The 12,713-nt window shown below is 61.4% G+C and overlaps 1 protein-coding gene across 12 annotated transcripts in view; it reads left to right on the top strand.

The window, feature by feature from the left end:
* ABLIM3 (actin binding LIM protein family member 3) overlaps positions 1-10,903 on the top strand; it is a 57,141-nt gene extending 46,238 nt beyond the window's left edge. For 3 of the 12 annotated variants that reach the window (XM_029998083.2, XM_029998082.2, XM_029998081.2), the window contains exons 9-23: positions 268-339; positions 753-908; positions 2,078-2,107; positions 2,691-2,820; positions 3,692-3,790; positions 5,225-5,275; positions 6,711-6,845; positions 7,100-7,164; positions 7,508-7,655; positions 8,362-8,391; positions 8,821-8,879; positions 9,376-9,436; positions 9,665-9,672; positions 10,242-10,322; positions 10,737-10,903. In XM_029998083.2, coding sequence (XP_029853943.1) covers positions 268-339; positions 753-908; positions 2,078-2,107; positions 2,691-2,820; positions 3,692-3,790; positions 5,225-5,275; positions 6,711-6,845; positions 7,100-7,164; positions 7,508-7,655; positions 8,362-8,391; positions 8,821-8,879; positions 9,376-9,436; positions 9,665-9,672; positions 10,242-10,322; positions 10,737-10,850 — 1,239 coding nt within the window. In that variant the 3' untranslated portion in view covers positions 10,851-10,903. The remainder of the gene's footprint in view (positions 1-267; positions 340-752; positions 909-2,077; positions 2,108-2,690; positions 2,821-3,691; positions 3,791-5,224; positions 5,276-6,710; positions 6,846-7,099; positions 7,165-7,507; positions 7,656-8,361; positions 8,392-8,820; positions 8,880-9,375; positions 9,437-9,664; positions 9,673-10,241; positions 10,323-10,736) is intronic. The other 9 variants (XM_029998084.2, XM_029998089.2, XM_029998088.2 and 6 more) reach the window with 9 other exon arrangements.
* The last annotated feature ends 1,810 nt before the right edge of the window (positions 10,904-12,713 follow it).

Genomic DNA, 12,713 nt, shown 5'->3' with positions numbered 1-12,713 from the left:
TGTGCCCACGGGGAGAGCTGCCTGCTGGGTCTTGCCGGGCCACTCGCCTGACTCCGGATCTGGCCCCGAGAGAGGCCAGAGTGCAAAGCTGGACAGCAGGGTGGCCTGCAACGGCCATGGCCACCGGCAGCAAGTACATGAAAGGGCAGAGGAACTGGACCTTGAGTGAAATTCAGCCCCAAAACCAACGATTTACTCGCTGCACCCAGCATTGTGGGTCCCTCCTCACCATGCTCTCACATGTCCTCCGCTTTTCTGCCTCCACAGCACAGAAGGACGTCAGAAACCTCCATCTCACCCCCCGGTTCCAGCATCGGCTCCCCGAACCGTGTCATCTGCGTAAGTACAGCTCTGGCCCTCCTCAGCACAGGGCAGGACGGATGCTCCGGCCCCAGGGAAGGGCGCAGCAGTTCCCAGGGTTGTTCCGCACTGTGAGGCATCTCCCAAGGGACAAGCCCAACTTTTGGGGACAAGCACGGACAGCCCATGCACCCTTGCCCCAGAAGCATGCCGTGCTGCCAGTGCCATTGGCACAGACCAGGAGCGCTCGGAGGGGCACAGTCCCACCATCCCAGCTCCTCTGCCCTTTCCCTCTGCTGCCTCTCAGGCATCTCCTCTTACCTCTTCCTGCTGCTGGGGTGACGGTGGGCTCTGTCTGCTCTGTGCTGGCTCCACACTGTGCGCTCCAACCTTCCCTTCCTTCTCTCCTCCTCTTCCTTTCCGTCTCTCTGTCTGTCTCTCCCTCTCCCTAGGCTAAAGTGGATAATGAGATCCTTAATTACAAAGACCTGGCAGCTCTTCCCAAGATTAAAGCCATCTATGAAGTGCAGCGTCCTGACCTCATTTCCTACGAGCCCTATCACAGATACACGTCGGATGAGACGCTGGAAAGATATAGCTATGGGGAGGTACTGAGTCTCGATACGCCAAATGCCGGGCTGCGCAGGGAGCCGGGCCCTGATTCGGGGCAATGGGGAAAACGTCACGTGGGTTTGCTCACTCCAGTGGGAATGCTGCAGGGAGGCAGGAGCAGGGGTAAGACCTCTCCCAGAGGCTCCCTGTCACTGGAAAGAGGGCCTGGGCTGGAAGGGAAATCTTGGTGGTGGTGCTGTAGAGTAAGAAAGAAACCAGTGACCTTATCAGCTGATGGCAGCGCCCTGCCCACACTGTGCCGCAGACCCGACGTGCAGGGACAGACAGCGCTGCGCAGGAGGAGACGTCACCCTTGGGAGTGATGTGGCAGAGAGCTCACCCATCGCAGCCCACAGCAGGAGAGGAGGAGGGCGTGCAGCACTCGTGCATCCCTCCGGCGTGGAGGGACAGACAGCCAGCAGGCTCAGGCCAAAGCCTGGCCCCTGGCAGGCAATCCTCCTGGCCACCCAGCCCCGGCACGGCAGGGCTGCCCCGTTGGGTGCTGGCCCCACAGCCAGGGGAAGGGGGCTTGGTCAGTCCGTTTTTGCAAGCGTGTGATGAGATGATGCCCAAGCAGCACGTGGCGTGGGATTGCCCTATCCCACTCCCCCAGGCAGGCTGGGGCTGCTGGATGAATTCAGTAAGTCCATGGAAGAAGAGGGTCTGAGCAGCTCACACAGAGATGGGGGACCTGAGGTCATCCTGGAAGAGGACTTTGTAATGGCCAGCAGCAGCATCTCTTACATCTCCAGTCCCAAGGCTTGTCACAAGTCTGGTTTCCTCCAGCCCACCCGGTGATGGTGCAGGCAGCATGGCCATGGCCCACTGTGGAGCACCGCGGGGCCAGCAACTGCCTTCCCCCCCCTTGCAGCCACTCCACCGAGGTCTCTGAGAAGGGGTGCAGGCTGCCGATTCAGGAGGTGCCATCCTCACACCAGCTCCCCTCCTGGCCGGGGGCTCCCTGCCCTGCGTCCTGCCATAGCTGGGCTCTGGCTGTGCCACCAGCCACCCTCACTGCCTGGCAGCTGTGATGAGGCTGTAACATGGGGAAAACGGGCTGCTGTGGGACCTCAGTCTGTCACTGCTCTCCTTAACCGTGTGCTGTCTCTCTCTCTCTCTCTCTCCCCCCCCCCCCCCCCCCCACTTTGCCTCCTGCCGCCTCCAGTCCCTGGGGACCCTCTCCCCATATTCACAGGTAATGCCCCCGGTGGGCACCGGGGCTTCTGGCACCTGCTGCCACCACAGGGCGTCCCTTTGCCCAGGGATCACTGGGGGCTCTGCTGAACGTCCCCCCACCCGGGTGCTGCCCTGATGTGGTGGGAGACGGGGGACCCTGTCCAGCAGGGTCCTGTCCTTCAGGCCCCCGGGGATAGCAGCAAGCAAATCCTTCCTGGCAGAGTGGACCCAGAGTGCCACTTCTGCCCCGTGGAGGGGGACACCAGTAACTGGCAACAAGCGCAGGGGAAGGGGACTATCTCTAGGCAAGGGGATGAAAGCCTCTCGACGGACACTGTCACCTGGTCCCAAACCCTGGGCTTTGCTGCCTGCGTTTCGGCAGCAGGGAGGCAGAGCAGCCTGGGGACCCCTCCAGCTGTGGAGGGCATGCACGCTGCCCTGCACGTCACACCGCAAAGCATGCACCCTCCTGGGCTGCCACAAGCATGGGGACCCCCATCCATGGGACACCTCCTCACAGGGCGGCCGAGGCACTGACCTGCCTCGTCCTTCATCCTGCCAGCTCTAACCCCGCTTCTTTCCATGCCTTTCGCCATCCCCAGGACATCTACGAGAGCTTTGACATGCGGCAGAGGCGAGCCTCCAGCCCTGGCTACATTGACTCCCCCACCTACAGCCGCCAGGGCATGTCCCCCACCATCCCAAGGTCCCCCCACCATTTCTACCGTTCAGGTGAGGATTTCAGCTGCAACTCCAGGCTGGGCTAAGCTCAGACCCCCAACTGGAGTGGGGTCACCAAACTGTCCCCTGCTTCTCCCAGGGGACCTCAGTGGTCCCTCCTCTGGCAAGCAGGCAGGAGGCCTGGGGGGGTCAGTGGGGGGCTGACAGCAACAAGAGTTGTCGGGCAGTGACCAGCTTTGCTGTGTGCTGTGTTCCCCCGACTCTCGTCTTGCGAACAGAGAGGAGAGGCCGAGGAGGCTTTGTTCTGGCTCAGACCTGAGTTGGGGCTCATGGAGGATGTGGTGGGGAGGGAGGTGACCCCTCAGGTCCAGTAAAGACGCCACAGCTGGCTTGGTAGCTCTGGGAGGGGTGTGCACGAGAGTGCTTCTGCCCAGCCAGTGCTGTAAAGGGGGTCCTTACACACACACACACATGTGTGTGCATGCCCTGGAGCATGTCAGGGGGAAGCAGAGTGTGTCTGTGCCATGTCTCCTGTCCTTCGGAGCCGGGGAGGAACGACTGGGAAAATCCGAGGTCAGTAAGTCTGGAGGTCCCGCATTCCCTGAGCTACCCCCTACGCTGCACCGCCACGGGCTCGTCACCGTTTGCCTCTGCAGCACGCTCGGCTTTCCTCTCACCAGCGGTGGGGCAGCCTGCTGCCCTGTAACAGCACCCACACGTGGGGTTTCCTCTGCATCCCGCCTTCCTCCGGAGATGCGGGAAATCTCCCCTTGCTCCATCACGCCCCATCCTGGACCACAGCCAGGCGCACGTCCCCATCGCCCCCCGCTCTTCTAACACCACTGCATTTAACACCCATTTTCTTCTGCCTCTTGTTCTCTCTCTCGGTCACTTATGGCTGCTTCTGCTCGGCACCGCGTAGGCACCGAGAGCGGGCGCAGCTCCCCCTACTATAGCCAGTTAGATGTGAGGTCCTCCACTCCAACCTCATACCAAGCACCCAAGCATTTCCACATCCCAGGTAGGCTCTGGAGCGCCCCGGTCCCCAGGGAAGCGCCGTGTCTGTGGCATGCCCGCATGTGCCGTCCCCCCTGTGTCGCATGCGTAGCTCCGCCGCCTGCCTAGAGCCAGCTGGCAGCAGGATCTACCCCTGGTAGAGGCCATCCATAAACAGGACCTGCAGCTTGAACCCTCCTCCCTCCCCATCACCACCCAGACATCCCAGAGCTGCCCAGTCTGCTTGATCCTTGCAATGTCCCTCTTCTCCCTCTTCCCTGACCTTCCTCCACCCACCACACAAAGATGAGTCCCCTGCGGAGAGCCTGCCCCCTCCCCTGCCTCCCCCCCCAGGATCACGAGCCGAAGCGTGTCTGCCGGAGGCCTTTCCGCACCCATCCGCTACAGATGACTATTTTATACTCCCCCTAGGGCCCGCTGCTCCCTCCCCCCAGAGTCTTCTGGGCTTGCCAGATGCCTGCTCCCCTTCTGCAGGGATTGCAGGGGGCCACCAGGTAAGGGCCACCACCCGCTCCCGGCCACGCAGAGCCCATGGGGATGGGGACGGAGTGGGCAGAAAGGGAGAGTGGGGAGGGAAGCAGGCAGAGCTGCCCATCCATCCTTCAGCACTTGCAGGGGGGCCAGAGCCCCAGACCACCCTGCTCAGCCGTAGGCATCTCCCGCTGCCCTTGTCCTCCAAAGTGTGGAACCCTCCACAACGTACAGCCGATGCCCTGGGACAGCACCGTGAGGACACCCAGCGGCTCCCCACCATGGTCCCCTGCTCCCATCCCATCCCATCCCATCCCTGCCAGGGCTTGGCCCCGCCGCCCGCCCTGCCCTCCCGCTGACGGTCGGTGGTTTATGGATGGCCCCCTCCCTGCTCCGCCAGCTCCGCTGCCTGGCCCCTGCGCGGGGGCTGTAGCTCTCAGCACCAGGCTCCAGTTCGCTTTCCCTCCCAGCTCGCTGTTTTCTCTCTCTGCTGCGGAAAGAGGCTTTGGCTGATGTTGTTTCGCCCCAGTTAGCTCGCAGGCGGTTCTTGCGGGTGCTGGCACCCCTGAGAAACCACACCAGCGCGAGCCGTGGTGCATTGCTGCCGGCTGGCAGGGGCGGCCGGTGGTTCCTGGCTGTGCCGCTCCCTCCCGGGGCTGGCAGCGCCCGCCGCCCCGCGGTGCATGCTGATGCTGGGGCGCTCACTGCATGTTCTCCGTGCACACCGCTGCCCGAGGGCAGCCCCGGGACCGTGCTCCTGCTGCCCGTCCCAGAGCCCGCCTGGGCCTGGCCCGGTGCTGCGCTCCCGTGGGACACGTGGACCCGGAGGCAGTTGTGCGATGGAAATGTGGCATAGGGGTAGCGTCTCCTGCAGGACCTCCGTCCTGTCCGCGCTGAGCACACCCATGCTGACCTTCCCTTCCTCCCTTCTTTCCTTCTTTCTTCCCTTTCTTTCTTCTTCCACCAGCTGCCGGCGAGAGTAACATCTACAGGAAACCACCCATCTATAAGCGACACGGTACGGTCTGCCTGCCGTGCATCGGGCTCCGCTCCATGGGGGAAGCGGGGCAGGGTACCAGCGTGGGACTTGGTCTGGCTGAGTCACGTTTAGGGGCAGGGTGGGAGATGGGAGCAGGCATCAAGGCGAGATGTTGGGGTGCTGGGCTTTGGTGGGCTGATGCTCCTGATTCCCCTCCGGGCAGCAGAGTGCAGGGTTCAGTGCTAGAAAAAGGCAGCTCTGGACCTCATCGCTCTCGCGAGGGATGGAGGAGAAGGCTGTCAGTGGTGCTGGAGCCAGGGATAGCTGGGGGAGGGGGAGCAACGCCATGGAGGGGTGGCAGAGGGTACAAGGGTGGCCGTTGTTTGCTGATAGAAGGAGCCAGAGCAGCCTCGGGAAAGGGACGAAGAAGGTAATTTGCAGTTTCACATGGAGCCCTGGAGAAAAATCACAGCCCATCCTGGATGGACGCTCCAGGGTGAAACAGGCGTGGGGGGGTGTTGAGGCGTGGGGAGGAGGCACAGGGGTGTTCGGTGTCTCTCAGCGGGGCTGGCTTGCACTGTCCCTGCTTGCTTCTGCACGTAGAGGGACAGCAGCTCCCCCCGAGCAGTAACTGTGTCTCTTCTCTCTCCCTGGGCTCTCCCTTCCCACCTGCCCAACTCCCACTGCCCCGCTGCTGGCTGCACCCGCTGCTGTAAGTAGCTGCTGTCGGCAGGGTCCCCTGCGCCTGAGGTGGTGGGATGGCTCTGCCGCACGGTCTGTCCTTGGCGCTCCTTCCCCTGCGAGTCTCCCGGCCTCTGGGGGAAAGGAGCAGGGCTCACCCTTGGGTTTTTCATGTGTGCTTCCGAGGCCAAGTCCCCAGCCTGAGCAGAGCCCTGCATGTGGCCCTGCCATGGGGGGGCTGAGCCCCTGCCAGAGCCGGAGCTGCTGGGGTCACCCCACTGCTCCTCGCTCCTGCTGCACAGCCCACTGCTGCCTTCCCTGGCAGTAACCCACCGAGAGCCCTTTCCCCGCCGGGTCTCAGCCTCCCTCCGTACCTTCCCACCTGTGCGGTTATAGCCCTCCGGGTGATGGGACAGCCTGGGGTACAGGGGCACGGGGAGGTTGGTGGCACTGGTGGTACTGGGGCTGGGGTGAGCGCTATGCAGGAGCCAGAGCTTGTCGTGGTGCTGTGGGCTATGAGCCGTTTGGGTCCCTTCCCAGCCACATCAGCAACAGCCCCTCTGCTTGTCACCGTCCCCACTGTCTGCTTCTGCACCCTTGTCTCCAGGAGGTGTCAGCAGTTTGAAGAGGGATTATTCCCAGCTCTGTTCCATGCCGTCCCAGACAAAAATTGCTGGTGGCCACTGGGGAGAGGGGAGGGAAGAGGATTTGCCTTCAACCCAGGGTGGATCTTTGCAAGTCCTGCTGGTGGGACTCAGAGTCCTCCTTACAGCTCTGCCTGCTCCTTTTGCAGACAACCTCCCTGCAGCCACGAAAAGCAAAACCAGCGAAGACATCGCGCAGTCATCTAAGTATAGCCCTGCCTACTCCCCGGACCCATACTACCACTCTGAGTCAGAGTACTGGTCCTTCCAAGGCTCCCCCAAAGGTAACAGTCCCCCATTGGGCTGGGGGAAAGGGAAACCCATTCCTGCCCCCAAACCCAGCCATTCCCTGGGAGGTAACACTCCCCTGCTCCCCCGAGTTGGGTCTGGACCTGAAAGTGGGGTTGGGCTGAGATACCTGCCAAAGTGACCCCAAAATCCTGGCAGCCCTTGGGACCCCATGCAGCTGGGGACTGTCTCCTCCCTACCTGTCTCCACCTTCATCCCTATCTGACCCACCCCACCTGTCTCCTTGCAGCCCCCCGGGCCCGGAGGTTCTCGTCAGGAGGCGAGGAGGACGGGTACGACCGGGGCATGCACAAGGTGAGTGATCTCCCTGCCCGCAGCCTGGCAGGGCAGAGCGGCAGCAAGCTGTCCCCATGGTGGTCGGCTTTGGGGAGGAGGCCCAGCCCAGCTCCATCACCCAAGAAGGGGCCACCAGCATCCCTGCTGCCATCTGCCATCTCTCCCACCTTGGCAACCCCCAACACGCGGTCTGAAGGAGGGGGAGTGCACCCCCTTGCCGAGACACCCCAGCCCAGTACCTCGTCCCCAGGGACGGGGGAGCAGATGGGAGATGCTGTGCCCTGCCACGATGTGCCAGCGGTCAGCGAGGGCCGGGCAGGGAAAGGAGGGATGCAAAGTGGCTTTTTCCCCCCCTGCCCAGATCCAGAGCGGCATCGGCAGGCTGATCCTGAGGGAGGAGATGAAGGCTCGGTCCAACTCCTACGCAGACCCCTGGACACCCCCTCGCAGCTCGGCCAGCAGCAGAGAAGCCCTGCACACGGCTGGCTACGAGGGCTCCCTCAACGGCTGTAAGGACAACCCTGCCCATGTGTCCATCCCACCTGGCACGGCCCCAGCCCCTGTGGGAAGTTTGCTGGGCTGGAGAGAGAACAGGGGACTGGGAAGGGGTGGTGGGAGAGGTGCTGGGCACCAGAATTGGACTTGGGAAGCTCTTTTCCTCTCTGGAGGGCTCCATCCATTCCCTGTGCTCCGGCTGGGACGGGGCATTGCCCGGCGGGTGTTGCAGTCTGTCCCGGCAGCCTGGTGAAGTGCCTCATGGGGTGGTTGAAGGGTCCCTTGGGAATCTCACAGCACAGCCGCGCTGGGTTTGCTCTGACCCGTTTTGGACTCGCTGTGTGTGTACCTCCTCATTAATGGCATATCTGGGACCTTCTGGCACCCCAGACCTGCTGACTGGCCCCAGGGTCGCCTTCCTTGCTTGCGCTGCTCACACTGCACAGCACCCAGGGCACCCAGCCCCTGTCCCCTCGGGGCTGCAGGGGGGGCTAGGGCACTGGGGAGCCTGGCAGCACAGATGCCCCTGCATGCTCCGTGCCCTCTTTCCTCGTGGCACATCTGCCCTCACGGAGCTGGGGCTCTTCAGAGGTGCTCAGGGAGCCCCTCAGCCCTGCTGGGCTCCCGGGAGCCCCAAGGAGGACCCGCATGCCCCAAGGCGGCTCTGCATGGCGCGGGGTGCTCGGTCCTCCCTGACACCCGGCTCTGCTCTCCTTGCAGCTCCCCGGACACACTACCTGGCCGACAGCGGTGAGTGTGTGAGCCTGCAGCCCTCTGCAGCTCGGCCCGCGTGGCTGTGGGGTCCAGAGCCTGAGCTGGAGGAGATGCTGGGACCAGGGAGGGAAGAAGGGGAGAGAAGAAGGTACCCTTGAAAGGCTGGGCCAGGGTAGAGCTGAACCGGGGCAGAGCTGGTGGCAGCACTGGGAGAGGACAAATCAGAGAAACAAAGATTGTGTTGCACTGAAGGGTGAGGTGGGAGGACTGCCATGGGAAAGGGATTTTGGGGAGAGGAATATCAGCACAGGAGGAAGCCAGGCTGGAAATGAGTCGGAGCTGGAAGGAGACAGAGCTGGGTGAATGTGGAGCTGGGTAGCGATGTGGGAGCAGAGGGGTAGGGTGGCTGCAGTGTGGGGCTCACCCCTGCTTTTTCCCTTATGCACCTTGGTGGCTTCTTTGCAGATCCCCTCATTTCTAAATCGGCCTCCCTTCCTGCCTACAGGAGGAACGGGCTGCACAGGGTAAGTGCCTCCTGCCTCCATCCTGCCGCTGCCAGGCAGCTCTGCACCCTTCGTCATTCTCCCCAGGCTCCTCAAAGCCCCTGGTGCTCTCCTTTCATGACTAGGGTGTCCTGCTCCCCGCTTCTTTGCACCCCTGCTGTCACTGCTGGTCTGTGCCAATCCAAAATGACCCTTATTAGGGACCAAAGTTCCCTGTCCAGGCGCTGCAGGACAGAGGTACCTGCCCTGAATGTCCTGCAGAGCACATTTCAGAGGGACCCTGGTGTTGCTTCCCAGGATGAGAGCTTTGCTTTATACCCTGGGATAGCAATTGCTGGGGGTCGGGAGACCTGGTCCTGCCTCTGTGTGACCTGTACTTGTTAGTTTACCTCCTCGTGCCTCAGTTTCCCCACTGCCAGGTGTGGGGAGTGGGTCCTGCTTTAGGGTGGGTGGGTGCCATGCTGAGCATCTGGATGGGACCCCCTCTTACTCCTCCCTCCCTGTATCCCTCCTGCAGCCTCCCAGTGCCGAGCTTTTCCACTACGACAGCACGAATGCCGTCAACTGGGGGATGCGAGGTAAAGTGCCGCGGGCTGAGGAGCAGCGTGGGCAGGGGACCCTGTAGGCATGGAGCCGGAGGCCGTGTGGCTGCCTACCCCACCGCAGGCAGAAATGGAAAATGAGGCCCAGGCTTGGGGGAGAAGTTGGGAGACAGGCGGGGGTCCCCACAGCCCTGGGGGGAGGATCCTGGCAGCAGAGGGGTCAGCGTGGCTCATGTCTCTCTTGTCTTTTCTCTCTCCCCACAGAGTACAAGGTAAGATGCTCCTGCTCCAAGGAGCAGCTGCCAGCCGGAGGTGCAAGTACCACCCAGAGGGAGTCCCAGAGACGTGTCCCTGTGTCCCCAGGCCCTTCAGGAGGAAGCTTTGCCCTCTGCCCACAAAGCCCTACCTTCATACCCCTCCATCCTTCACCTGACAGCCCCGTCCTGGGACGGTGGGGCTCGGACCAGAGTCCTTCCCCTCCTGCCAGGGTCCTAAGCACTTGGCCAAACAGAAGTGTCTCCTGGGTGAGGAACAGAGAAGGGTGGTTGTGCTGGTGGTCCCCTACTCACACTCTTCCCTGGGTCACTCCCGGTTTCACAGAGTGAGCAGGCTATTCCAGAGCCACCAAGGTGATTCAAGGTGGATTAGGATCACGCCGAGAGCGAGTCCCCCCTTGCCTTGTCCCATCCAAGCCCTGGAGGCAGCTGTGCCACCCAAATCCTGCTAAATACAGCAGGAGCAGGCTTTGCCCTGGTGGCCCCCATGGCCTCCTTCCCAGGTGTGCCCCAACTGTCCTCTTCTGGCTCTGGAGCTACCCCGTGGTCTTGCTGTCCCTGTGCAGATATACCCCTACGAGCTGCTCCTAGTGAAGACGAGGGGGAGGAACCAGCTGCCCAAAGATGTGGACAGGACTCGGTTAGAGGTGAGGAGAGCCTTTTCCATGGCGGGTAATCTCCTCAGAGGGACGCGATCCTGCGGGGTGTCCCCTTAGCCCCAGCAGGCAGTGTGGGACTGCGAGGGGCTCTCCAGGAGCACACGTGTGCCAGCACACTGTCACGGCGGTCCTGCTGCCGCACTGGCCTGGCAGAGCTGTTCCTCATGCCCACAGCATGAATTTGTTTGGCAGGAGCAGGGGGGAGCTGGGTGCTCCCCCTCTCCCAAGTGAGTGCTGCTGGGGGTTGTATCACCCCATCGCACCCAGCCAGGCAGGGGATGCCATCGGGCCCCCTCGCCTGCCCTCCCGTCCCACTGCAGCCATACGGCCTGTGTGGTGGCCGTTGGCCCCGGGCGGTGGCCACGGTCCCCAGCCCTGGCCCAGCATCCCGTCTCTCCCCAGCGCCACCTCTCCCAGGAGGAGTTCTACCAGATCTTCGGCATGACCATCGCCGAGTTCGACCGCCTGGCCCTGTGGAAGAGGAACGAGCTGAAGAAGCAGGCCCGGCTGTTTTAAATGCAGCGCACTATAAATATATACATACCTATAAATATATACATAGAAAGATCTCTATATTGCAGCTCTGTATGATTCTCGGTGCTGTATGTGGCAGAGGCGCCCTCTGCACCCCTGAGAGTGAACTGGAGTCTTGCAGATCATTTTATGCTCTTTGTTTCCTTTTGTTTTCCAACCCCAATTCTGTATCAATCCTTGGGTTCTCCCAGGGGCTAAAGCCACGTGGGCCCCGAAGCACTTGGCGTCTGTCAGTGCTGCCCCACGGAGTGGGGGGGGGGGGTTCTCCTGCTGCAGCCACAGCACCCAGGGCTGGGGGAGAGCAGGGCCCTGGGACGATGGGGTGGGATGGGGGTGTCCCATCCCGTTCTGCTCAGCTGGTCTATGTATTTACTTGTGGGTTGGAAAACGCCCTGGGTACAATTGCAGGAAAGCGGGATCTCACCATGGGCTCCTTAATGCCCTCCCTGCCTTTAACAAGGCCATGCACTTTGGGGCACCTTCAGCCTCACCCTCAGGATCAGAAATACAGAGCCTGGGGCAGGGGACAAGGAGAAGTGGTGGGGACCCCACGGGGAGCAGGGTGCACCCCCACGGGTCAAGGTGCAAGCCCGAGCCCGGTGTGTCCTGAGCTGTTGGCTTTACCTGCAAACCCAGTATTGCTACAGAGCCAGTTTTTCCTCCCAAAGTGCCATCCCAAAAACAAGCCCTTCTGAAATGAAACGGCCAAAGCCACCTCCTCCCCTGTGCAGTTTCTTGCTGCTGTTCAGGTTTGTCCAGGGCCGGCAAGGCCCGAGAGCGGACGAGCTGAGCTGCCGTCCCGTCCTGGGCCACTGTCCGCGGGCCCTACCAGAGATGGTGTGAGCACCCAGCCCTGCTGCTCCGGGGTCTCGACACCCACATGAGCAGCAGTGGGACCAGTCTGGCCGGGAGCAGGTGGCAAGGCCAGAGTGGGGGAGCTGGGGAAGCCGGTCCCACTAACTGCTGGACCTTTTCATGGGGTTTTTCCTGGATTACCCCATCACTGATGCCTGAAGTCCAGATCAATATCCCTGCAAGCCTCCAGGAGTGAAGGCCGTTACCAGGGCCATTCAGCATTCACTCCACTGCAAACTATTGGGATTCTTGGTTTTTTGCTTTTGCTTATTTTTTTTCTTGAAACTAATAGGGTTATTTCCATACAAACACCTTTCTTGGTGTCTGTGGTGCTCTGGGTTCCTATTTGCTTGTCTGGCAGAGTTTTCAGACATACCGCAGGACTGAGCAGTCCCAAACAGGTCAGCAAGCCTCGGGGCACCTCTGCAAGAGCTGGGTTAGCAGGGTTCCGCTGACGGGACAGTCACCTTCACTGTGCTACAGGCCAGCTCTGCTTCTGCCTGTTCTGGTCCTCCTTGAAACTCTCCTGTCCTGGTGTCTCCCATCAGGTGCATCAAATGCCCTCCCTGCCATCAGCACCACCACCATTGGGTGCTGAGGCTGCTCAGCTTGTTGCCCAAAAAGCCGTCACTGGGTTCCTGTGTGAGGCAGGAGAGACATGCGGGGCCCCTTGCAGGGTTTTGCCAGGGTGCAGGGTGCTTGGGGCAGGAGATCTCCCATCAGCAGCAGCCACAGCTCCAGGAGCTTTATGCTGGCATGGAGGGGGCTGGGGACTGAGGTGGAGATGGCAATATTGCACTGGTAATTGCTCCTGTCTGCTTTAGTGCAGCAGTAAATAAACCGATTTTATTTATAATGATTTTACGCAGATAAACTATGGCTCCCTAAATCAAGCTCAACCATTTGTGGCTATAAGAAACTTCCCTTTCCAGCAGCAGTTTCAATGATAAAGCCTGGAGGACATTATTGTTAATAATAATAACACAACAG

This window comes from Aquila chrysaetos, chromosome 22 (genome assembly GCF_900496995.4).
Source record: "Aquila chrysaetos chrysaetos chromosome 22, bAquChr1.4, whole genome shotgun sequence".
NCBI lineage: Eukaryota > Metazoa > Chordata > Aves > Accipitriformes > Accipitridae > Aquila > Aquila chrysaetos.
This window is presented reverse-complemented; position numbering and strand designations above follow the sequence as displayed.